The 26,981-nt window shown below is 41.9% G+C and overlaps 1 protein-coding gene across 4 annotated transcripts; it reads left to right on the top strand.

Annotated features, from left to right (window-relative positions):
- Positions 1-24,756, top strand: NXPE3 (neurexophilin and PC-esterase domain family member 3). 4 transcript variants are annotated; one of them, XM_033053585.2, is made up of 7 exons: positions 1-56; positions 787-826; positions 5,326-5,538; positions 13,941-14,701; positions 16,308-16,381; positions 19,422-19,628; positions 20,519-24,756. In XM_033053585.2, the coding sequence occupies exons 3-7, from the start codon at positions 5,446-5,448 to the stop codon at positions 21,067-21,069; spliced, it is 1,686 nt and encodes a 561-aa protein (XP_032909476.1). In that variant the 5' UTR covers positions 1-56; positions 787-826; positions 5,326-5,445; the 3' UTR covers positions 21,070-24,756. The 4 variants fall into 4 exon arrangements, with proteins under 4 accessions (XP_032909476.1, XP_032909477.1, XP_032909473.1 ...); XM_033053586.1 differs by lacking the exons at positions 1-56; positions 787-826 and adding an exon at positions 1,308-1,331; XM_033053582.1 differs by lacking the exons at positions 1-56; positions 787-826 and adding an exon at positions 1,593-1,698.
- The last annotated feature ends 2,225 nt before the right edge of the window (positions 24,757-26,981 follow it).

The raw sequence follows: 26,981 nt of genomic DNA, 5'->3' as shown, positions 1-26,981 counted from the left end.
TCATCTCGAAATAACTGCCAGGTGCTTCTGGTGTGATGTACAAGGAGGGATGCAAGGTGAGTGACAGCTGCTGAAGCTGTGCTTCTATTGTGGCTAATGACATTTAGATGGTGCATGGTGGTGAGGCGGTACAGTCCTCACTAATGCCATTGACACTCAACCCAAGCAGCCTTTTACATAGTGCTTTCTGGGCATGGGGGCAAACACCGAGTAATTGGTTTCTGGCCTCTGTGCAAAAGAGCTTACCATGATAGAGATTAGAAAGGCATATTTGATTCATTATTAGGCTTTCATCAAGACTAGTTATAACTGAAGAATTTATAGAGAGAAGTAGTGTGGGGATTCCTTCCCATCTCTGAGGGGAGATGAAGTGTAAAACATGGCAGAAGATAGCATAGCAGAACCTATTTCCTTAGAAGTGACAGATTTTCTCACTGTTTTCACCTTCTGTACCATCACCCCCAACATCTAGATATATTAAGAGATGGGATAATGCTTGGCATTTGGCACACAAGCTTTGCCTTAGGTTGCACTTTCAGCTGCAGAGTTTGTAAGGGAATGATGAACTGCATGGCTTGTGAAGGAAGAGTTAAGAGAAATGAGACTGCTATAGAACTGATAGACTTTGTATATTGAGAGGGGGAAAAAAACCCCACAGTACCAATTATCTTTCAAAATACTGTCTTTTTAATGTGTTCTGTTTGTACAGCAGGCTTTCTTGACCTACAGTATATAATAGAAATAAAAGCTGCTGCCTGTTGAGATTTTGCTTTCTATCTCTACTAGGTAACCACTGTTGTAAGATGCAGAAAGGAGGAAAATAGAGGTAAGATCACTTCTCCAAAATAGCTACAGCTGATGGGGGTGGGGGCAGAAGACAATTTTTAATGGCTAGACAGTATTCCAGCAGCTCTGTCTTGTTTCTAGATTTAAGCAACTCACATATTCCTTAGTAAAAATAAGCTCAAGCCCTTAAACTTCATATAAAGAACAGCTGGCAGGTGAGTTTTTTGGCACTCCCAAATATATGCAGTGTTCACAAGTGTTTACAAAACTAACTGCGCATAGCCTGCGGGTTCGAAATGCTGCCCGGCCCTGGTGCAGGGCGCAAAGCTCGACACCGACTGTGCGTGTCCTTAGCAAGCGTCTTGAAGTCCTGCCTTCAATGCAGCTGCGTTTGCCCAGTTCTGCTGTGCTGGGCCGTGCCCCTATCTCCCGCTCAGCCCCTGTGCTCTGGGGCCAGACTCTCCTTTCACAACCTTCTCTCTGTCCAAGACGCCGCCTCTGCTGCTCCGTTCGCCTTCAGGCTCGGCAGCGTTTGAGCTGCGATGGTTCGTGTCAGAGCCTTCTTTGGGCTGGGGCTGCGCCTGGGGACCATGGTGATGCCACCCGGGCCATAGTGCCGGGCTGCGCGCCACCCTCCCCGCATCCTGCTTTCTTAGGCTTCACCTGCTCAAAAACTACAGGGACGGTGGTGTTATTTTTGTCGGGTTTTGTGTTTGTTTTCCTTTTCACTGCCCCTTCTCGGCACAGAGGCTGCGGCAGCGGGGACAGACCCTGTGGCAGGGCGGGGCGGGAGGAGGCGCGGCCGCCGCCGCTGTGTGGCGGGCGGGGCTGCGGGAGCTGCGCATTTAGAGCGAGCGCCTCCGGGCCGGGGGCGAGGCCGCCTCCTGGCCCGGGGGAGCGCCGGGGGCTGCGGTGAGGGGGCGAGGGCGGTGCGGCCTGCGCGGCTCGTCCGGGGCGCGGGGGAAAAGCCGGGCGAGGAACACGGGGCGGGGGCCGCTGAGGGAGGCCCGTGGCGGGAGGCGGGTGCGGGGTCTCGGGGCTGGCGGGTGCCCTGCGCGGATTCCCCGTCCCCGCGGCCGGGTCCGCCCGCCCGCCCGCAGGGCCGCGCTGCCCGCGCCGCTCGGCGCTCAGCGGGGCGGCTGAAGGTGCTTCCTGCCGGTCCAGGGGCTGCCTTGCGCCGCTCCCCGGGGATGCCCGCCCCAACGCGCCCTAAAAAGTACCTCTGAAGCATACAACGGCTGTGCTGCTCGCACTGTCCGCAGCAGTGCTTCCTGCTCGCTGCCCCCGCCCCCGGCTCGTTGGCTGCGTGTCCGGTGCCGCGCTCCCCGGTCGGGAGCGCCGCGGGGGCTGCGGCGCTGCCCCCGGGATGTCGCGGGCTGGGGGCTGCCAGCTCCCTGCGCCCTGGGGAGCAGGGCACAATCTGCCAAAAACAGCAGCAAATCTGATTTTCCCTGCTAGCAGCCACGCGAGCGTCAAGCCTCGAGCCCCGGTGCCCCAGTGACATGGTTTGGGCATCACCAGAGGCAGCGGCTCCTCTGTGCCTTTGCACTTTGCGTGACAGAATTTGGAGAGGTTGCACTCGTACCTGCTTTTGTAGCGCTGCTGGCTTAGAGAGCTGGGGGGAGTGAGAGCTGACAGTAATTGACAACTTGTAAAAAAATCCAAAGCAACAATCCTGCAATGGAGCATGAGACATGATTTAACGAGGTATTCATAAAAATGTCATTAAATCGGTTTTTGTTTTTAATATTGGGTAAAATGGACCATGTGGTAACACGGAGCAAAGGTGAGAGAAGTAATATTTAGTGTTATAAGTGTATAATATATTGTTGGCTTTTCACAACTATTAAGATAAATGCTATATGTATAATGCTAAAATAGCTTTTCTGTATAAATATAAGTTTTTTTCTTTTCTTCTAATAGCAAAAGTTAAACATAAGTTTTTTTGAGATAGTATGCTTAAGCTACCCGCCTAGTTAAAATAACAGCCCGTGAACGTGTGATGGGGCCCTGCAGCTGACACGACAATTATCAACACTCACGGGCTGCAAAAGGCCGGGACCACCACCCAAATTAAAAGATAAGAAAAAATTAAAATCACAAGCCAAAAAACATGCATACTCTAAAAAAGCAAACTGAAAAAGTAGCCATGCTAAACAGTTCCCAAAAAATTTTTACTATACATAAAGAACTATAAATATGTAGCAAGTTAATGTATTGTAAAGTGTATTTAAAGGGGCATTCCTAAAGTGTCCGAGTGCTCTTAGCAGCTTGCCAAGCACCCGGCCCTTTTAACCCTTTGCTTTATGTGTGTCTCCTATTGTCTTTTTATTAAACCTTTTTAATTTTACCAAAACAGTAAAACGTATTTTTCATGTTAGCAATAAATAGCAGAAAATTCAAAGGTGCAGCTTTGAAGTTTAGAAGAATAAAATACTTCAACAAAATCCTTGGGGCATTGTAGAAACTAAAGTGATTTTACAGATAAAAAGTTGTAACTGCCATGTTATTTTGTGCCATGATAAGCGAACCACCAATGTATGAATTTTATTAAAAAATATTTTTATATGTTTCTATAGATATTTTTAAATGTATTGTTTCCAAGGTTGTCTGTCGTTTTGTGTAGAGGGCTTCAGAGAACATTTCAGGAGCAGCGTAAGGCCTAAGGCTTTTTGGTGTATTTATGGGCTTATAAAAAAAATGAATGGGATCAATTATTCTTCAATTTTGATGAAACTGGCAGAATAATAAACCTTTAGCATAAAGAAAGCTCTAAACTTGTACAATTAAAGATTTTAGGGCATGTGACATCTACAGAATGCAGAAAATTCCGAACAAAAATACGTGGAACAGCATTCGTTGGTCTTTTTAGGTGTCTGCAATGACAGTCTATTAATTTTCAGTATCGTGCTTTTTGGTGATGTAGAAAGAGTTCTCGGCAACAGAATTGAAAATTCTGGTTTTGTCTAATGTATTTGTTTTTCTTCGTCAATTGGGCATATATGTCCTTAAATTTGCATTTTCATGTACTTAGGTATATTTTTGTCAATTTATGATCCAATTTCCTGTTTTATGGAAATTTTATATTAGTGCAGAACTGTTCCAACAAAACTGCATTTTTATGGCATTTTGATACTTTCACTTTAATGGATGTCCTGCTTTTTCAATGCTAGTTCATTGGTCAGAAATACAATCTCTGTAATTCTCAGCAAAGCATTTGAAGTTATAATCCCTATAATCCTTGTAAAGCAATTTGATGTGTGGTCTATTTTGAGGCTGTCCTGGTTATATCAGTAATGTATTTCAGTTTTCAAGCCTGTGTTCATTTGATAAATAATCTTTTAATTTTGATATTTAATGTATCATTATGTTTCATTTAAATTTACACAATATTTTTCATAGAATCATAAAACTTTAGGTATTGTGTTTTTATATTAATTGTATAAATTCTCAGTTATACTATTTATAGAAAGTTATACAAAGTTTATATAATCATTTGACTATGTTGTTGCACTTGGTGCATGGTTGTATGAGTAACACTGTTTTGAGAATACTGGGTTTGGAGAGATTGGTGTCTTTTGACTGTCTCTCCTTGCCATCTGTTTTCTGTTTCCAAGTTTAGAGCTTCAGCAAGAACTCTTGCAAAAAAGACTGCATCAAAATTGTCCTTCTCAGAAAGAAAGGAAGGTTTGAAAGTCTGAACAAATATTGGGAACTTTATCAGTGGTTGATAAGTCTATTATTTTGTTGCAGATCAGTCATCAAGCAATCTTAAAGGAACAATATTGTATGAGAGTTAATGAATGACAACACTACTATTAGATTTAAAGAACCAGAAACACCGAATCCCAACACACAGTATTCTTTACAGAAGTTAATTTTGTTTTAGAGCTGCATATGAGTATCTGAGATAAAAGGAATGATGAAAAAGCAGAACAGGGAAGATGTAATGTTATCAGTGATGCATTGATAACAGTTAAATTTTAACTGTTAAATTAACAGTTAAGTTAAATTTTAGTGCTTTCAAATCTCTTGGGTATCTCCTCTTTAATGGTACAGTTGATTTATTTTTCCCCTCTTCCCAAACAGAAAACTGGAGGAAGTTTTACCTTGCTTATACAAATTTGTTTCAGGTATCAGTGTTTAATAACAACTTATTAGAATGTGTAAACAGGGAAATGAGAGAGTTTCTGTTTTGGTCTGGTATTGTCTGGATAGTGGTCCTGTGGCCTAACAGATGAATAGAGTGGTGGTTATTTGTTTGGTCTTTTTGATTGCCAGAACGAAATCTTGCATTCTTCTTTTGCCTTTTTTTATTTTTTTTGTTATTAACCTCAGGTGAGACCAGCTTTATGATAAGGGCTTGCTTTGCACATGCAAGAGAATTATGTAGCGTGATGATGCTTTTCAGATTGGTTCCACAAAAAAAAAATCTGTGTTAACTGTTCTATTTTACTAGTTATTGCCCCACCATAAAACTTGACTTTAGTTCTAGTAGCATTCTGGGACTTAATACAGTTTTTGTAAATGCACTTGCAGGAATGAAGTGGAAGTCAAATGAGTTCTCTTGTGCTCTGCTGAGTCGAAATGACATTCATGTTTGTGGTGAATGGAAGTCATGGCAATGTCTAACATGGGAGGGAAAGACACGACTGGACCATGTGGCGTGACTCACTCAGACTGCAGGTCTTCTGCCTGCTTTTGGCAGTGCTGGCTGTTGTGGTGCTGGTCCATAATTTTTTTCAATTAGAGGTAAGTGGAACCTGTTTCTTCTCCAAGACAGACAATTCTAACCTTACGCTTGAAAGTCAATGATGTTGCCCAAGCTGAGTGACAGCATTTAGCTATAAATTGGAATCTCAGAAAATTCATAGTTGAATGCATGTCTGGAGATATTTAATCCACCACCCTCCTCAAAAGGGTGGTATCAGAATTAGCTTGGATTGCAACAGGATATTTTGACTTTTTACCGTATTCAAGGCCACTCATATTTCACAGCCTACCTAGGCTGTTGGAATGCTGCACCCTCTTAGAGGGAAGAATGTTTGCCTTATATGTAACAGGAAGTTGCCTCTTTTCCTGTTAGAACTTTAACTCCAGTTCCTCTGTGACTCTCCTGTAGGTAGTGAAAGACTGCCATTAAATCCTCTTTTGGTCTTCTCCAGATTTAAAAAAAGATGCTTTGGTTCCCTTACTGTGTTTTGGTTTTGGTTCCCTAATCATCTCAGGGGTTCTTAGCTGGTCTTGCCAGCTTTAGTCTGGTATGGGTTGTCCAAAAACCAGACACAGTGTTCTAGGTATGACTTCACCATGGTCAAGTTGAGGAGAACTATAACTTTTCTCAATCAGCTGGTTAGGATCATGTTAATTCCTTGCCACAATGCTGTGCTGCTGACACATGGCGAGTTTGCTGTCTCCTGGAATCCCTAGGTCTTTTTCTGTAGAGCTGTTACTAGCTTGTTCATCTCTGGCCTGTACTGATGCAATTTTTATTTGCCTATCCCCTCTGCTGTGTCTGTCTTGCATATTTCTTCATTTTACTTATCACTTCAGTGCAGAGGTACTTTCAAATTGCGCAGTCAGCAACCCCAGATTGAAGTCGAAGTGGATGAGGCTCTGTCTGAGGGAGCCCTGGAGGCTGACCCTGCCCACTGGCTGCCTGCCTGGCCAGGCCTTCCACTGCTGCATTTGGTGGAGGAGCATTGTATTGCTTAGCCTAATACCTTGTTAAATTATAGCTGTCTTTTGTGCATGTCAGCCAGTCAGCAATTGCTTTATGCTTTTGTGTATATGCTGCTTGCAGAACCTTCCTTCCTCCTTGATGCCCAAATGAAGGGATCCAAAAGAGGGGCTGTAAAACCCCCTCACCCCACACAAAATACAGTTGAATCAGAAGAGGATCACATAAGGGTAATGAAGATGTTTGAGAAGACTTAAATCACAAGTGACTCAGGATCAATAACTGAAGAATGAGCGTTTGTTACATATTCCAGTACTAGTGGACACATTAAATAAAAAATGCAGATACTGATTTTATAGGATTTTTGAAGCAAGCAGGAATATTTTTAATGGATTGTAGCAAAGCTGTAGAAGCCCTTGCAGTAAGTCTTTACTAAACGCATATATTCAAAAAATCTGGATGAATGCACAGAAGAATGCCCCCTATCCATTAGGAGATACTAGATTTTAAAGATGTTTACCCTTGTGTTTAAGAAATCTAAACTAGAAAGTGTGTTAAGTCTACAGGAGAAAATGCTCAACATGCTTGGTCTGTTCTCTTTTCCCACATACATGCTGTTAGAAACTACTGGCAATCAAAATATTGTATTTGATGGAATTTTGGTTCAAATTAGCATGATCCATTTTGTTCATAGGAGGTAACTTTTGTTTTCTTTCTGTGTTTTATTTTATTTTGGGTTTTGACCTAGCATGTTGCCTGACAAATGTTGATATTTAGAATATTAAACTATTTTCTTTCTATTTTAAAATTCCATTTCTTAGAGAAAAGGGCTCTGGCAGTGCTTTGAGAGTGAAATGGAAAATGCACATTGGGTGTTTGTTGTTTCTTGCCACTGTCCATGATAAATGTCTTTGTGGCTTTGTTGTGCTTTACGTATCTACTATTCTAAACTCAGTTAACTATTGTGTTGGTAAATTTTTACATTATAACATGTAACTCCAATTCTTTCATGATTTTTCTGAGTGGACCTACTCCTGAGTCTTGGCTCAGTTTTCCAGGCAGCCTAGTATAGGCATTTATGCTAATTCTTTTCAGTCAGAGATCAAAGCCAGAAAAAATCCTATAAAGCTTTCACAGAATATCTATAACCAAATCTGTTCAGGCTCTGGAAGAAGAGCTTATTGTTGATTACTGTTGAGAACATGTTTCTAAATGCATCAGACATACTTCTCATCCCCAGATCATCCAACCTAGCTGGCTAAAGCTCAATATCTAAGGCAATTGTCAGCTAGTCTCCCTTCTTTTTTGCTTTAGGATTTTATAATTTTTCATGTTGGAATGTTTCCTCTTATTTTCTTAAACTATTAATGACACCCTCCCAGTAGTCATACCCATGTCAGAATTTTACCTTCCTTATCTTGTGTTTTAAAAGACCCAAAAAAACAACCAAGCTGTCCACAAAACATTTGGTAGCCAGCTTTGTATTTACTTTGCTTTTTATTATGGAATAACTGTTTCCTTGAAGTCACATAGTTGATCATATAGTACCAGAAGAAATGTGGTTTATTATAATTTTTTTTCTGTGAATATAGCCAGACAGATAAAATGTACAGTAATTATTTGTGAAGTATCAGGGTGTTGCCCAAATATCGTGCTTTCAGGATGTAGGAGCGTTTGGGGTTTGTGTATTTGTACAAGTGGCCTTTAGAGTGACAGAACCACTTTGGGATTGGTTGTGAGCACTATTTTATTTGAAAGCACCTTGAAGAGAGAATGTATGGGGAGAAGGGAAGTTTCTTGCCAGGACAACATATGAAATCAGACAGCTGAAACTGAAAAAAAGAACTGTGTAACAAAGTTTTAAATTCTTGCAGATAAATTGATAAAATAAATTGCAGATGCCTGCAAAAGATAACTTTATCTTACTCCAATTATTTCTGGAACATTTGACTGCCAGGTGATGGCTTTGACACTTAGGGTACGTAGTTTAGCAGCCACTCAGTGCTGTGAGATGGTAATGATAGAGAACTGATTTCATATCTGTCATAGACAACAAATGAGTGCAAAATTACTGAAAATAAGATGACTGACCTTTCAGGAATTGGTATTTGTTCAGATTCAGATGTTTTCTCCTGGAACTTTTATTTCCCCACTGTGCCTGTTGCCTGGGAATCTCCTGTGTTGTTTCCTACTCTAGTGACAGTGACTTCTGCAGGTTTGCAGCAGCTGTTGAGGATGTATCAGGCCAAGGCAGAAGTTAGCAGCTGGTGGAAGATACTGAGCTTTGAGATGGAGTTCCCCCTTTCCAGCAGCAATGGAAATTCTCACCGTTTTCATCAGCCACCTAGTTTGTCGTGTTTATCTGAGGACAGGTGCTCATTGCAGATCTTGCCAAGTACTCTGTGACCCTTATAGAACATCTTTGAGAGCATTATTGCCTGGGTTAATCTGTATGTTGTATCTAATTTTTGCTTAGCTGGCGGTGACAATGCCAAAAGCTGAGTTGATGAGCTGAAACTTCCATTAGTTATCATAAAAATACATCTTCCTTTTTCCTTTTTATGACATCCGTAATGAAGGAACTGCTAGTGGATTTATTTGTGCTTAACTTGTAATCTGTTCTGCCTATGTAACTTGGCAGATAGCCATTAAATTACTTTATGGTCACATTTGGGCTCTGGTTAGCTTCAAAATGCAGTAAATTAAAAAAATGATGATAGAAAAAAACCCAACAAAGCAAAACCTCCTCCCACACAAACAAAAAGCCCTCAAACCCAACAAACAAGCAAAGCCCCTTGGGAATTGCCCTTAAAATATGTGACACCTTGAATGGAGTACACAAGGAAATGAACAAAGTAGGTGTTACCCAACATGGAGCCTGTTATGAGCACTAAAAGAATCTGTGTCATAAAGGAAGAGCACTCTTGAGAAATCCTCTTTATCTGCTTTTCATAGAGGAATTTTATTTAGTTTTGGCCACTAACTACAGTAGAAAGCTCTCAGTTCTGCACAGTCTAACTATAGCAACACAGAAGATCCAGAGAGATTTGGAAATACCAAGAGGGAGTAGGAAATGGAGTGGGGACAAACTAAGCTAATTTTTTACCTTATGGCAGGTCTTGTGTGTCTGTAGGGGCAGGAGAACTTTAGTACTTGTTTGGAGGTGAGCCTGGGAAACACTTATGAAAGGAAGATGGTTTGGAAAGCTTTTCTATTCCAGTCAAGGATCTTCAGTGTATTAATTGACTCTGAAGCTTTTTCTGCCTTTACTGGCAAAGTGAATCTCTGCAATATTTTCTCCTGTGAATAGCATACATGATGTAGCTTATCTTCACACATAAGCTTACAATTCTGCAACAATACATGGTCCTGGTTGGGCTTGAAAGAGGGCTGTAAAGATGAACAAGGATGCTAGAGAAAGAATCATCCTTCAGGATATTGAAGGAGCTCTGCTTTTGCCTTCATGAAGCTTCCCCCTCAGGCCCTTTAAAGGAAATATTTGTGCTATGATCTATTCTGCTTAGTGAGACATCACCTGGAGATGTTGAAGTGACAGTGCTTGTCCTTGTTCTCAGCTGTATATGAGTGAAGAGCTTTGCTCTTCTGCTAAAAGCCGTGTAGGTGCACTGATTTGGAGACATCAAAACCATGTTCTGTTTTCTGGATGAGTTTGTTGGCTTGGTGTTTTCTGCACTCTTTCTCCCTGAAAAGACTTCAGAAAGCCTTAACTAAGCCAGAAATGGCATCTTCTGCATCTCTGACAGAAAGACTGGGTTAAAAACCCTGAGAAAATTTATAGAAGATTAAAAATAGGGATAGGTCAGTTTTTAAACATAGACAAACATTTCTTCTGAATTTGAAAGGATTTGTTTTTCTCATGTCCCCCAACCCAGAGACCAACTGAAAACCAGAAACTTTCTCTTGGGAACTTACACTGAAAACAATTAATTGCACAGACATATTCTCCCTTTCACCTCTCTTTAGGAAAATGTGTAAATATTTTTGCTGAGACATTGTTACTGGCTTATTGGATGCATCAAAATACATACTTAACTCTTAAAAATTTTTCCATGCAGTATTTTTTCTATATTATATGTATGTATTTATGCATGAGCAAGTGAGGGAAGAAGTTGTGAAGGTATCCAAAAATAGAAAACTTGGCTTAATTCAAGAATGCACGTAGGCAAAATTTAAAGTAGAACTGTGCCTGAGATTCAGTCTCGTCTTTGGCTGAAATTTATTGGACTAATAAAAGCAGTGTGCAGCCTACATCTGCAGCTTGACTTGCTGTGATGGAAAACAAAAATTATTATGAATTATCTCAGATGGCCTTCAGGGAAAATTTATTAAATCCTGGGTGGGAATATAAAACAGAAGCAAACGCTTCTATTGTGATGTAAACATCTGGTGTATAGATGAGTACTTGTCACTTTATGTTTTAGAGCTACAGTGTAGCAACTTATGGTTTCAGGTTTCATAGTTAACTTGGCTATCAAACAAAGAAGATTTTGTGTATCCACACTACATCCTCATATGCTCACCCTCTTACTCTAAAGCCATTCAAAACCAACTTACGTCACAGACTTCAAAAACCTATGTGTTCCTATTGCTTGTTAGGTTTACCTTTCTTCTAAAAAAGTATATTGAATCTCAGTATGGTTCAAATGATTTTAAGACACTGTTGATATTTTCATGACCTAAGAAAGATTTATAACAATGAATAAGGGTTTCATATGAGTGCTGTGACTTTTAGTACATTACTGAACAGTTAGTTATAGAGGAAGTAAATGGAAAACACTGGGGTATTGGTAAGTACAATGATATTTTCAAAGACTTCAAATAATGTGGTTTGAATTTTTTAGCAATCTTTAGAATCCAAACTAGCATATCGTCTGATGCTATGTGAATGGTACACTGTATAATTTTAATCTTTGCTTGAAAAATTATTTACTTCTTCATGAAACAGAATTATTGATAAGTGCTACTATATATACACCTGGTAATTAATTACAGTAATTTCACGACCATAAGGCGCACCGGACTATAAGGCGCACCCCCCAGGAGTCGGCACATTTTGCAACTTTGTAGATCAGATAAGGTGCACCGGTCTATAAGGCGCACTTTTTTTTTTTTTTGTAGCGAGGAGCCGCACAGCAAAGTAATGAATTGCTGGCAGGTGCTCAATTTGTAAACATTTTTCAAAGATCGGTGTAGCCTTTAAATGCAGCCCCAGGCGCCCTTCCCATGCAGCGTGCCCCGGCACTCCTGCCCGCCCCCAGCGCCGGCTGGCACGGCTCACAGCACCCGGCTTCCACCACGTGACCGCGCTGCGTCCCGGCTTCCCTGCGGCCGGCGGCGGCGACGCTTCCCGTTGTTCCCCGCGGCCGCGCCGCTTCTCTCCGCTTCCCCGGGGCTGCGTCACTTGTCGCCGCTTTTCGGCGGCTGCGGGGGCTTCCCCGCTGCCGCTCCTCGGTGGCCGCAGGGGCTCCGGCGGCATCGCTTCTCGGAGACCTCAAGGGATTTCCCCACCGCCGCTTCTCGGCGGCCGCGGGGGCTTTGGCGGCGCTGCTTCTCGGCGGCCACGGGGGCTCAGCCTGCGCCGCTTCTCGGCGGCTGCGGGGGCTCCGGTGGCACCGCGATTCGGCGGCCGCAAGGGGCTTCCCCGCCGCTGCTTCTCGGCGACCACGGGGGCTCAGCCTGCGCCGCGATTGGGCGGCCACGGGGGCTCCGGCGGCGCTGCTTCTCGGCGGCCGCAAGGGGCTCAGCCGCCTCCGCTTCTCGGCGGCCACGGGGGCTCCGGCAGCGCCGCGATTGGGCGACCGCGGGGGCTCAGCCTGCACCACGATTGGGCGGCCGCAGGGGCTCCGGCGGCGCTGCTTCTCGGCGGCCGTGGGGGCTCGGCCAGCGCCGCGATTCGGCGGCCGCGGGGGCTCCGGCGGCGCCGCGATTCGGCGGCCGCAAGGGCTTAGCCGCCGCTGCTCCGATGCCGCCGCCGGGTGGGCTCTGCTCAGGGCTGTTGCGGGCTCGCACTTCTTGTTCCCTCCGCGCCCGGGCCAGGGCCACCCGGGTTCTTGTTTCCCCCTCGCCCAGGCCAGGGCTGGCGCCGCCCAACTTCTCGTTCCCCCAGCGCCCGTGGTGGTGCCACCCAGCTCCTTGTTCCGCCCAGGCCAGGACTGGCGTTGGCTGCCTCCCTCCCCTCTTGGCTCCTGCCGGCTGTGGCCGCCCACTCCCGCCCCCCCCTCGCGACTCGGTGCTCCCGCGGCACCGCCCCCCCATTGCGGCTCGCACTTCTGGTTTGGCAAATTTCGCAACTTTGTCCATCAGATAAGGCGCACTGGACTATAAGGCACACTTCCGGGTTCAGGGAAAACATTTAGTCAAAAAGGTGCGCCTTATAGTCGAGAAATTACTGTACTCATTAATTGCTGATTTTGTGTGTATTTGAAGGGCATTTTTGGATTTCATGATTAGAAGTCTCATGGGTACCTCTGGAGTCTTAGACTGTGCTATTTTAAAAATTTTCCTAATGCAATCCTGAAAAATTATGTGATGTCATAAAGAAGATGGTATCTGCAGTCATTTGCATTAAAATACAGTTTTGGACACTGATATTTTTGCACAAAATACAGTTTTTTCAAGTTGCAGCAGAAGCTCCTGCTCTTAGTCTAGTTTTGTATTTATTTTAATTTTTAAACTCTTGTGTGGATTAGGGGATGCTTTGCTTGCTGTTTCATTTGGTGCTAGAAACAGCTGTATATAGATTTTTAAATCTTATAAATAAACAAGCAGGTTTTTTGCCTGTTTAGTCCTAGCTTGTCCTGCACCATTCTACTTGCCAACTGGTTTACGAATTCATTGTCCCAGAAGGATCTGGGCTTTTGTTCTTTTATTTCTTTCAGTGTGCACATTACAGGGAAACATGGATTTCAGATAATTAGCCAAGAAATGATGTGACTGTGACCAGATAAATGACTGCAGCTGTTACATGCAGCACACTTCTCTGGAAGGAGTGTGCAGGGGGTGCATCAGCTTAACCTGCAGTGTAACATCTCAAAGAAACCCTATTTCCTTGCATTACATGGGGCAGCTATTAGACCTCGTGCTGCTCCAAGACTAAAATGTTACTGCAGAAGAAAACATGAGTTATAACTTAATAATCCAGCCTTTTGTAATTTTTTTCTGCATTGATGATATTTAGAGAGTATACTGGTAGCTGAAACGCTGCCATACGTTGGATGTAATGTCTTTAAATGCTTGTTTGTCAAAGCAGGGTAACCACAGGTTGCCCACCTGTTTCCTTAGAAATCCCATGGTCAAAGTAATAGATTTGGGTCCTCTAGTGAGGTTGCTTCATGTGGTCAGCTTCAAAGCTCTGTAAAGCAAAGTCCAGTCCTTGGGATCATTTCCTGACAAAGCATCCATTATTCAGTGTTTCATTTCATAGCACAGCTTCAGGTAATCTTTTTCTCCCCAGAACCTGGATGATGACACCGTTTCAGGATCACATTGGTTAACAGAAAACAATGTCCAGCATTCTCTGTCACAGACAGCCAAAACTACCAGGAAGCCTTACTGTGGATACTCGCAGCAGACCTTATCCAAAAGGGAGCAAGCGGAGCAGGAATCGTTGCTTGCTGCAATAGAATGGCCAAAGCCCCCTGATGGCAAAATCCCCTTTGCACAAAGCACTGATCCCTCACACAGTGACTTTGTGATTGTGAAATCCAGCAAGTTCTTCAAGGTGGGTGATCAGCTGGAGGTACTCGTTCGTATGAAGGATTTCCAAGGAAAGCCCAAGCAGTATGGTGGAGACTATTTACAGGCACGAATTCACTCTCCTGGGCTGAAAGCTGGAGCAGCAGGAAGGATTGTAGATTGCCAAAATGGCCTTTACAAAGTCTTCTTTACCTTACTTTGGCCAGGAGAGGTCAAAGTTTCTGTGTCACTTGTCCATCCAAGTGAAGCAGTCCAAGTCCTCCTGCGTTTACGGGAGGAAAGGCCGGACAGAGTCTATTTCAAAAGCTCATTCAAGTCTGGGAGGTATTCAGAAACTACAGAGTGCAACATTTGCTTGCCTGAAGATCTCCCAGTCTGTAACTACACAGATCTCTACACGGGTGAGCCATGGTTCTGTTACAAGCCTCGAAAACTGTCCTGTGCCAGCCGAATCAACCATGCCAAAGGTGGATATGTGAAAGGCCTTCTGACACGAGAGGAAAGCCTCTTTTTCCAAAGGTTTGTATGTTGTTGAATTTTTATGTATTCAGTCAAGTTTTTTTGTTTAGGTTTTTTTTATACAAACTTTAGCCTATTGCTTAAATATGACACATTGCCTTAGAGGAGGAGTGTATCTTCAGGACCAGGTGTTTGGTGTTAGTTGTTGAATAGTCTGTTCTCTCCATTCAGCTGTGCAAGAATCTTAGACAGCAATCTCAAAGAAACTTGGCCTGTAGTTCCCTTTCTGTGCTTTGAATTCAACCCTACTGAATTTCACAGGAGCATGCTGTCTAAATCTGGTGGTGGTTTGGGGGACTGCTTCCTTATTTCTGTTTCCATACCTATTCTTGCAATACCAATAACACTTTGAAAAGTATTTTTGGCCAAATCTAAACTACCTAAAAATGGTCCGGATTTTAGGCTTATTTTTATAGAAATTGCCGATTGTTTTTGTCGTCACCAAAAATGATCTTAAATGCGTTCCTGTTGCTCAATATGATTTTCAAATCTTAGAAACAGTTTTCATGAAGAAAACACCTGGTAGAATAAATTGCTGAGCAATACCCATGCAAGTGGAAATTATCTGTTCATGTTATTTCAAGTGTCAAACTAAATTAGTTTCACAGTCGTATTTTATTTGTGCATTCAGCATTAAAAAAAAACCAAACAAACCCGAACCACCTCTTAATGCCTGGGTATGTGTGACAGAACTGCTTCTGTATGAAATGATACAGCTGAATTTAGATAAAGTTAGTTATTGTGTAGTGTCAGAGTTGTAGTTGTAGGCTACTGCCTTGCTCTCCAACAAAGATGTAGGAAAGTCTTTTGGCACCATGTTCACTCGAGGTCTAAAGTGGGAAAGATTTTAGAATAGCAGCTCCAAACAGTTTCATTTAGAAAAGTATGTGGGCATGTTCATAACCAAGACCAGAAATAAAATGTAAGTATCAGTGGAAGTTTTCTTGGCTCCTTCATATCAAGTTTGACTTTCTGTGTCTTTGCCAGTCCACCTGTAAAATATGGGTTATGTTTATTGGTGATGTTTCCATATGGGAATGGTAAAGGTGTTTCTCTTGATTTTGTTTTGATTGTGTGTTTGTTTGTTTGTTTCATTCAGCTTTGACTGAACTGGCTTATAGAAATTCCAAATAATTTATTTTTTAAATGGAGAAAAAGAAATAGACAAGGATTCTCTTCAAAACAGTAGCAAAAGACAGGACAAGAGCTTATTATTAATCAGCTTGGAGCTGCTGCTGTGGCACTGTACCCTTGCAGTGGTTCGTCCCCACATATTCTCCAAGCTGGAAACATCTTTGGGGCAAATCCCCAAAAGCTTCCTGCAGACCTCTGACAGCTTGATTGCTTTGTTGAGGTCTGTGTCGGTAAAAGCGTGCACAGGATTTATCAGTGTCATGGAAATTTAAATTCAGATTCAGTATAGTGATGGTGGTCCCAAAGTAAATGTGGAACAAATTCAGCCATAGGAAGTAGGGTAAACTTAGAGTAAAAATTCATAGTACTCTGTGCTTATTTGAAGTGGAATTAAGAAAAAAATGAGATTAACATTACCTTCAAGTTTCACAGTAAATTTTACAAATATTGCTATGTTCATTTTTTGTTCAAGTGATGTGAACATCAAAAGGCCGATACTCTCCAGTGGACCAGATTCAGTCATTGTAAAGCCCAAGGCAGTTACAGGTAAAGTGAACTGCATGAGATTCTTGTTTGCAATTAATAATAAGATTTCTAAAAAGAACAACAGGCATCAGATAACAATTTGTTTGATTTTTTTTTTTTTTAACACGGCATAAAAATCAGTATCAGATTTCTGTTGAGACTGTGAAGGCTTTTGGGTGTTAACTGTAATAGAGGTTCAGAAGTAATGAAAAATATTTTCTAAAATTGCTTACATAAATGGGATTTTTAGTAAAAAAAAAAGAAATCAAAAGAAGAGAGAAGTTTGTTCTCTTGCCAAAAATGTCTTTTATTTCCCCTAGCATTTGCTCACACTGTAAAATGTCTTAGCCTTACCAAACACTCAATTTAATGAAAACAGCTGTGTGGTGTTTCTTAATTTCTTTCTTTGCTAAGAATGTTTGACAAATTTTGGTAACTTGCACTCAAGTATTGTCATAAACTGTGTTACCACAGGATGTCAGAACCTACAATTCTGGACCAGAACTTAATTGTTCTGTGCCCTTTCTAAGAACAGAACAAAGACAGTGTGTGTTAAAATAAAATCAGAGGGTTTATCTCATTCATATCCAAATGCAAGCTTTTTATGCTTCTGAAAAGTCTGCATAAAACGTGATACACAGAGAATTATTTCTTAAATTAGATCTTTCCATATTTTTTTTCATAAGGTTATAGGAGATTTTTACGGTAGAGTTACTGACCTGAGCAATAAAGTCTGAACAGAAGACAACTTAAAGCATTTCTTGCTTTTAGTTTTACTGTTTACTAAAAAAAATACAGTTCTGCTACTAGGCTTGCAGTATTTTACCCTCCACCTCTTTTCTTTGTCCAGATGCTTTAGCTGATGAGGTTTTGTTGCTTTTTTAATCTTGTATATTTCCTGATAGAAACTGCTGCAAATTCAAAATTCGATTGTCACCTTTCTTCCAGGAGCTATGAATGATCAAAGCCTGCTTACAATGTCCTGAGGATTAATGTTGGGTTAAAAAGGGTTGATAGGAGTAGCATATTTCCTCAGGGAAATTCCTTCCAAGTACAGCAGTCTCTGAATAAATAAGCTGAAGTCATTGGTATAATGCTCATGAATGTGTGGATTTGTTAGGACTGATGATGCATGCAAACTCATTGTTCTGCTGCTCTTTTTGTACATGTTCTGTTGTGTAGTGGTAAATGAACATAAACTGTTTTAAAACTTTTTTTTTGTTCTGAAGTACAAGTTTTTATTTCTATCCTTGTTTTTTAACCTCAGATTGGAGCTTTTATTCTCTTTTATAAAATCTCTAAGGATCAATTCTGAATCTGGGCCAAAACTGGTAGGACACTATACACACACTTGAAATGGTCATTTACTGTGGGGCACCAAAAAGTTGTTCTAGTACCACTGTTATATATATATATATATATATATATATATATATTTATATATACACATATATCAGAATCCATCTAAAATGTAAAAGATTGAATTGCTTTTATATCAAAACTTAGAATCAAACAAACTCAAGTTGTGAATTCACATTTTGCATTAGTCTTTAATTACATGACCCTGTGAAGGCTTTTTTTCCCCTTTCTCCTGTTCATAAATATTGTATCAGTCCACATTATTAGTTGGGCTTTTTTTTCTTCTTCTTTGTTCTTGCTGTCAGATTTAAAGAATCATCCAGAGACAGAATTTTCTGATGGCTTTGTTCTGTGATAATTGTGATTATATTATTTGTATTATACAAATATAACAGTAATTTGCTTTTTACAGTGTCCCTGTCAGGTCTAAAGAAGTTAGCATCCTCTAACCTCTAAGGTTAATATCTATTAATACAACATGCAGAGGATATTGAATAGAATAAGCAATTAAAAATGCTTATTAGAAAGATGCTTATGGCTGGTTCTATCTCTGTTACAATGAAGCATCTACCAGAGGATGCTTTTGGGCCCTGTAATTCCAGTGCTGGTACTTTTACATAATTCAAGCAGTCCCTGGCATGATTTTGGCCATGACAAGGTGTGTTTGATCAAGCAGGTGTAAGTTATGACAGGGCATGGACTGTTCTTAGCAGTCTTCACACCAAGGGGAGTAGAAGTTTTTAAACAGCTGGAAGTGTCTGCTCCATGCAGCTGGTGTTTGTGCTGGGGAAAAATCTCTGTTCTACTGAGGTATTTGAATACACAAATGATGAAGGAGGAACCTGAAACAATCTGATGGAACTTTGATGTACCAATATCACCCTGGTTACTAAGAGAAATATGGCAATATTTGGCTGATATAACCATGAGATTGCAGCTTCTCTTCCTGTAATCTCATCTAACCCTGATACCTTTGCTTGCAAGGTCTTGCTCAACTTCTACAAGTTAAAAAGGCATCCTGTGGAGCAGAGCTTCCCTGGTGTGTAGTTGCTCCTCGGGGGCTGCCTGCCCCAGGTAGTAAATGGGGAGGGGGATAGCAGAGAGAAAGTACGAAATGCATGGAATTAGAGACTCTCATGATTACCATGTTCAAATGGCACATATAACATTTTTGGTCATAGCTTTTTTTTTTGGTCATAGCATTTTCTGGGTTTGGAGGGCCTTGTGGTTCAAACTTTACTCTTCTAGAGTGCCGAGATATGTGTAATTCCATAGTAGTAGTATTCTGGGGGGTTGTTTTGGTCTGTTTGGAGGTTTCGGAGGATTTGTTTAGTGTTTGTGGATGTTTGTCCGGGAGTTCCCGAGGTGTCCTCGCCGAGCGGCGCTGCCGTGCGCCGGCCGGCCGCTGGAGGGCAGCAGTGCGCCGCGGCACGGCGGGACCGCCTGGGATGGGGAAGATGCTCCGCTGGAGTCCCTGCTTCCATCCTCTCTGCCGGGCAAACACCCACCGCTGAGCTCCTCCAGCGCAGGGGAAAGGCGTCAGATACGTTGTTACATTAGCGGCAGAGATACCGTTTAGTTTAAACCAAGCTGAACTCTAATCGGCACCCAGCTCTTGTCAGCAGTCGCTGAGTACCTCTCCGTGAAGATTATGGAGGCTGCTGTGGTTGTCTGTTAATTTCAAAGGATTTTTCTCTTCCAGATTCAAGCAGTATGGACAGGGCTGAAGATCCCACAGCTTCCCCTTCTGGTTATTATTATGAAGACCAGTGGAGGTCCAGAACACATTGGATCCATAATTTTAACAAATCAGATGATATAACTGACTGCTTACAAGGAAAAGTAATCCACTTGTTTGGAGACTCTACGATGAGGCAGTGGTTTGAATATTTGACAGCATTTGTTCCAGGTAATTCTTTGTTATTTAGCTTTGTCCTTAAGGACCTTTACAAAGCTTTATTTCTCATAACTCAGACACAGAGCTGGTTTTGCTGAGTGACAGTGCCAAAACAAAGGAAGAGGAAAGACAAAACCTCATCAGAAGCCGTGGCAGACAGTCAGATGTTTGAACAGACTCTGCAAACATATAAGCCTTGTAAATGGGGCCACCAGGTATCTGCAAAGTTGTCCTTGTAAGAGCACTGCTGCTGTGATTGTGAGTTAAGGTGGCCACCCTGGGAGGCATGGCAGGAAGTCACTTGGCTTGCCTCTATAAGGCCTTGCAGCACCCCAGTCACACAAGAGATGTTGGAATGAAGCAGCAAATTATCTCCATTGCTGTTTATAGGTTTTGGGGCCCTTTTCTTTATTCAAGCTACTTAAATAGAAGAATTTCAGTAGATAATTAAATATTCCTGCCTCCCTCATCCCTTTCCCCTGAAGCACTTCAATTGTGTTGGAATACAGTCTTTGAGCTGCCTTAATTCCTACAAATTGAAGAAATCTTTAAATTTAATGGAGTCCTAAAATTGCTAGAAGGTTTCTTGTGAACCCTGGATTCAGAGAGTAAAAATGACTATTTGGAAAATTCGTTTTTGTACAAGAGAGAAGGAAATAGTTCATGAAACTTGGAAAAGGCATTGACAGCCTTATGAAATCCAAATGTGCTGTCCTGTGGATTTCAACACCCATAAACTCCACTCCGAAAAATGCTACTCACCTTCTGTTTAATTTTAGAGTTCTCTGAAATATGTTCACATTTCCTTACCTACTCCTGCTTTGCCCTGTGGTCAAAGCATCTTGTTGACAGTTTGAAGTTCTTGTGCCCCATTTCACTAACACTTGCTCCTGGGCTTTCAGATCTGGTGGAATTCAACCTGGGGAGCCCTAAGAACGTGGGCCCTTTTATGTCTGTGGACCTGAAGCACAACATCCTGCTGAAGTTCCGCTGCCATGGGCCGCCCATCCGCTTCTCCACGGTGTTCAGCAGCGAGCTGCGCTACATCGCCAATGAGCTCAACAGCATTGTGGGCGGCAGGAACACCGTGGTGGCCATTACCATATGGTCCCACTTCAGCACCTTCCCCGTGGAAGTGTACATCCGCCGGCTCAGGAACATCCGCAGAGCTGTTCTTCAGCTGCTGGACCGCAGCCCCAAGACTGCAATCGTCATCAGAACTGCCAATGTTCAGGAGCTCGGGCCAGAAGTGAGCCTCTTCAACAGTGACTGGTATTCCTTTCAGCTTGATTCTGTCATGAGGAAGATGTTCTCAGGAATTGCTGTGCACTTTGTGGATGCTTGGGAGATGTCTGTGGCTCATTACTTGCCACATAACCTGCACCCTAATGAAATAATTGTTAAGAATCAAATAGATGCATTTTTATCTTATGTGTGCCCTCTACAAACTTAGCACAAATGGGTATCCCTATGTTGTCTTTTGCTATAGCCTAAGTACAGTTGCTCTTTTGAGCTGTGGAATGAGGCTGGATGATATGGAGGAATGCTGGGTACTGTACTTGCATGCAGGATAAGTAGGGTGGCCTTAACTCTGGGTAGCTGTGAAGGGTGGTAAAGAGGAGTTGACTCTTCAGGCCATATCTTCCTGGAAGATTGATGCCTTCAAGCTTATCATTCATACCTGAGATTATTAGAGAGCACCTTAAATTACATTGGCAGGATTCAATAAGAAAGTATTTGGGTTATTAGCTTTACTGTCTGCACTGTATGCCTAATTTAATCCTGATTCTGTTGCCAGGGTCTTGTTGCTCAGAATAGTGTGTGAAAGCTGGGAAGGATTTTGGGAACGGTCTTTCAGCATTTCAGAGGTTAAGGGATGTCTCCTTCAGTTGTGTGTCAGAGAAGCACAGTGTCTGTTCTTGTTTCAAAGTCCTAATTAGAAACATGAAGGGAGTGTACCAAAGTCACCAATAAGGAAGCACAATCACAATATCTGTAGAATTAAGTCATGAAGAATTTGCTGACATTTAATCAAGCACACTAGTTAGGCACCTTTGTTGTTTACAGATGGCTGGTAAATAGTGCAAATAACTAGTATTTTAGTTTGGTTTCCTGTACTACTGAATTTCTTTTGAGCTTTGATACACTGTTTACTTCTTGATTTTTCAGTAGTGAGAATATGTGTGTTTTATGACCTCAGTGAAAACACTGTCTCAGGCAGTTACTGCAAAGTCAAGTTGCAGGCTCACCTACTTGAAGCGTAAAGCATTTGCCAGTGAAAGAGTTTCATTTGCCAGTGAAAGTGTTTCCATTCCCTGTGAGCTACATCTGTTCCCTTCAGTGGCTCTGCTGTGTCCTTCGTGGCTGTGTCTCAACGAGGAGGCCAAATGACCCTGAGGGCCCCTGGGGTGCTTTGGCTGTGGTGCTCAAGGCCATGCAATGACTCCTCTTCAGGGCCTGGCAGTTCTGTCATTTCTTCATGAACTTCACTGCTGCCAGTATAAAAGGTGGAACACCCTGCACCCAAAAGCCAAGCGTACCCAGGGTTGCCTTCCTATATCTGCTTGGCAGAGACCCAGGTTTGCTGGGCTGACAGCTGGTGGCTCTCCAGCCTCCTGGCCTGGCATTCACTGCTGTTACTTGTTTGAGCCTGTCTACAGTTTTAACTAGAAGCACTTTGAAAACAGTTTTTATTAAGTTCAGCTCCCAAACTAAACAGCAGAGAGGTGTTCCATGCTGTCTTATTTTTGGTCCCACTCAGGACAGAGCCAGTCTTCACTGGCTTGTGTCAAAACCAAGTTAAATCTTTGTGAGCAAACTGAGAAGATGAATAAGGCGAACTGGCAGGTTGCAGAGTGAAATAATTGAAATGTGTGTGTGTTAGAAAAATTTTACCCTTTGTTAGCTTTGCTGCTCTCCTAAGGAAGTTTGTGCTCTTATTGCCAGAGCCCTAAGAGAGCCAATGCTACCAGCTACAGCAACGGTGTTTCTTATTGTGTTCATTATAAAGGGCAACTGAGAAGTGGTTTAAAAACAAATATAAATTATTTTTGCATGTAAAAGGCATCGGTACTATCCATCTATAAACTTAAAAATTTTAAAATGTTTAAACGTGGCTGGAGGAATTGTGTACACTGAAATAGCACCTATTCTTAGCTTTTCAAATCAGCAATTAAGATGTCCAATTTACTGGTTCCTAGTGACAACTGCCTCACACAGGATCTGCCCATATATTAGCATTGGGTAGCTATTTCTTGTTTTAGTATGCTAATTGCAATTTATCCTCTGCTAAAAAGAGGACACACCAATTCAGGTCTGGGAAAGTAAACTATCACAATGGAAAATGACCCTTCATCTTTTCCAGATGTGATTTTTAAAATAGATAAAGACTTTCATCCTGAATAACAAGTCTATCCTAATAATGTTTATGGGAATAGGACTTCAGACTTACTTTGAAGGCAACTACTTAATTTGTGGACTGACCATTGGGTTTAGCTCATAAAGCCATATTGTATGTGAAAATGTTGTGGCTGCATGTGTCTTCTCTGGGTGTTGTAGTGCTTGCTACTGCTCGTCAACAACAGCTTTATATCACTGTCAGCTACCAGGCATAGAGAGAGAAGAAAATATATTTTTAAATGCTTTGACAGTTGAGAGAGAACAGGACTGATATTAGCAAAGGTGTTTGATTGCCTTCTAGTAGAACCTCATCCTTTAGATTAATTAGATTAATTTTTTAATGACAGATTAACTAAATTATTGGTAATGAATTTCAGGGAAACTGCCAATTGATTTAGGATGAGGATCAAGATTTTATTTCTTTGGGCTCTGAAATAGACAGGGAAAAGAAATGAAGAAACTGAGGATTTACCCATGTTTGGGGACACTGTGCTTTTAGATGTTGTTCAGGTGATCTACGAATGATTTTTCATTTCTATTCTCACCTTATTGCCATCACACCAGTTCTGTATGTATGGGATATGCAAACACAGAAGCAATAAAATATTTTTAAATCAGTTTCTTTAAACTTCTAAATGAGTTTTAATAGGGACTTAAGATGTTGGTTATTTTTGAAATTACTTAATGTGAAGCAGGACTGGAAAGGAATTTCTCAGCATCTCTTAAGTATCTTCCTCGACACATAAAAATTTTTCAAAGCCCTGTCTTCCTTTTCTTTCAATTTTCTTAATTTGAAGTGAAGAAATTGTATTATTTTTTATATTTTCATTATTGGACTGATAATTTTGATTATTAATATTTCAATTTATATTTTTTCTTTTTTAATTTCTTTATTCGAAGTCTAGCTCCCTTAAATTCCAGTGAAAGAAACTACTTTTTCTGTGTTTATTAGAATATTTCAAAGTAATTTATTTATAAAATAAGTAAACTCCTTTTTATGTATATTAGTGTTGCACTGTAATATCTTCTTAGGCTGATTTCTTCTAGAAATTAAGTAAAAACGTTAGTTGAATTGTTGATGAGAAGGGAGGATAAAAGGTAAAAGTTTCCCTTTTTTCAGGTTTTCAGTTGCTTCTAATTTCATATACAATGCAGCACTGCTTCATGAGATTTAAATCACCATTTTTCATTGTTTTACTTGTTAGAGGTAAGCAATTAAAAATGGAAACTTTGCTCACCACAAGTGTCTGTACAACTTTTTGTGTACTTTGGGTGACAATTTCATGTGTACATGACAAAAATGAATGTTTGATGTTGCTTTCTGGAAGGGTGGAGGATACTGGGGTTTTGCTTTGGTGTTATTGCAGAAGTGTAGGTTAAAACATTCTTCCATTCATGACAGTTTAAGTAACAGCAAAAAACTTCAGTCACAAATGTGGTTTTTATTTATAAAGCACTTACTCCTAAAGTCCAGATCATTTCAAATATATTTAGACTGTTTGGAAGGCTCTTAATCTCTGTTGGGAGTAGTGAAGAACTCTGTATGTTAGAGAAATAACTTGTTTTCAAAGAACTTGTTTTTTTCTAACATATGTATGTTGTTGTAATGCTTACAGTATGCAGAAGGCTCTACTGTCTTATTTTCTGGTGTGATCAGAAAAATAATTTAAATAGCCAAAAAGCTCAGAGAATGAAAATTTCCTAATAAAGAGGGCAAGTTTACTTGAACAGTTTAATCTGATTAAGTCTCAGTTTGTCTTGTTTGCTGTAACCCCATGTCCTTTATATTTTTATAGCTTTATAGCACTTCTCTTAGTTTTACCTGTTATATTTTGTGCTATGTGTTGGGTAGGAGTTTCATGCTATGGTTTATAAATTAAATTCACTCTAAGTAATTTTTTTTAGGTTATTTGTATTTGGAGAAGGGTGATCTGTGCCTGTCATGAGACTTTGCACTGAAGCACACTGATGTTCCCCTCTGGTGGAGTATCAGGCCTGATACATAAGAAAAGCTTGTACATAATCTAGGCTTCCTTCTTGGAGGGCTTTTGCAGCCCATCTGACCCACAGGAAATCCTTAAACAATTTCATTTTTAAAAAGGGTAAAGAGCAGATTCAACATGGTCATTGCTTCTCTATTTTATGAACAGTTTTTACTTAGTAATGGGAGAAGAGCTGAGGAGATGTGTCCTGTGAGTCAGTTGCAGTGTTCAGGGCTTACAGCATCCTACACTGATGGGGTGTGTGACCCCGTGAGCCCAAGGGCTGTGTTTGCAGGGTCATGGGGAGAGGGAGAGAGTGGCTGCCTCCTACAGACTGGGGAGTCTCTGGCATGGCCCAAGGATGGAGGATTTGGGGGATGTCCACTGCTTACCCTGGAGTTAGCTCGCAGCCAGGGCTCACAGCTGGGGAAGCAGTAAGCAGGGTGCAATGCTCTTTGTGCTGATTCCTGACGTATATAGCCAAAAATAGCCTGTTTGACCAGGCTAAAAATCCCTGAATGACAAAATCCTGCCAGCTAGGAGAGAGTGCTGTGGTAGCACTGCCAAGTATTTGTTCTGTTTTTCTGTTCCCCTCTCATTCCGTGGTGACTGCTGAAGGGGGCAGGGTAGGGGCAAGGGCCAGGGGTGTGATCTGGGTGCTGCTCACACATTCCTCCCGAGCACAGAGCTGGGGCCATGCCCAGCCTGCTCCCGCCAGTCCACACAGCCCCAGGACACAGGGCAAAGGCAAAGCTGCTTCTTCCAGCATTTGGCTCTGGAGACTGTATTGAAGCGTGCTGCCATTGTGTCCAGCCTACGTCAGCCTTCACTCAGCCAAAAATGAACGAGAGAGGCTGCAAAGTATGAGCTGCTTTTCAGTGTGGTGATAGGTCAAGCCCCAGGCCCCCTCTGAGGGGAAGTGAGAGTGGGGAGTAGGACAGAGAGGGGAAGCAAAAAAGTAGAATGGAGTTAAGGAAAAGCAACGTGCAAAAGTCTTGCTCTGTGGCACCAAGGAGAGGAAGAAGATTGGGTGTTTGGTCATGTGGAGATTTCCAAAGGCAATACCGATTGTGTGGGACAGACTCACTTTGAGATAGTACAATGAATGCACATACATGTTTTGTTCCACATGTTTTAAAAAAGGAACAGTTCTTTCCACCCAGGCTGCTCACCCACCTCTTCCTCTATGCCCTCCTGACAGCAATGACACAGCAATCCTCTTAGGTACAGTTACAAACTCTGCTTACAGCTGTTTTGAAGCCATGTGTACTGCATTCTCACATGACTGTAGGTGTGAAATATCATAGGGGAACTTTTTAAAAGAAACCCAAAGCATTTGCAATCAAGATAAGGAGGAGTGCACAGGCAGGTTTTCATCATGTGCCAAGTGCTCCTCAGAGGCTGTGGTGACTCAGAAGTCATGCAACTTGCCTGAGATGGCATAGGTTGCTTTGCAGAGCAGGGGCTTGAGCCTCATCCATCAGATACAGGCACAGGCAGCTCACCAGGGCTGGCAAAAAGCCAAAACAACATGGTTGCTGATCTGGTTGGAATGGGGCTTCTTGTGTTCATCCCATGGTTTAGCCCTGCATCCCCAGTTAGCATCATATAAAGTAACTTCTAACATTAGCTGTCCAATTTATGGTGCAAGATCAATGTATTTGAAATCAGGGAAATGTTTTATGTCCTTGAATCTGGATCTTTGAGTCTTCCTGAATTTTTAATTCACTGCAGTGCTTGTCACCCCAATCTGAACCCTCATGTAAGGGAACCTAGCTTGCATTTGGGCGGTGATTGTAAAATCCTGTCCCAATTACTGTGTCCTCCTTCACTGTTGGTGTTACTAGCCTCTTGTGGGTATATTCAGTAGATTTCTGGGGTGATGCAAGCTGGTCTGCTCTGTGAGTCTGTCATGGTGAGTTGTACAGGAGCTTCTCTGCTTGGAAGGGGAAACGGGGATTTTGTGGGGGAATGCTTCAGAACT

Source organism: Catharus ustulatus, chromosome 2 (assembly GCF_009819885.2).
Source record: "Catharus ustulatus isolate bCatUst1 chromosome 2, bCatUst1.pri.v2, whole genome shotgun sequence".
NCBI classification, from domain to species: domain Eukaryota; kingdom Metazoa; phylum Chordata; class Aves; order Passeriformes; family Turdidae; genus Catharus; species Catharus ustulatus.
The sequence above is the reverse complement of the archived record's forward strand: the minus strand, read 5'-3'. Positions and strand labels throughout refer to the sequence as shown.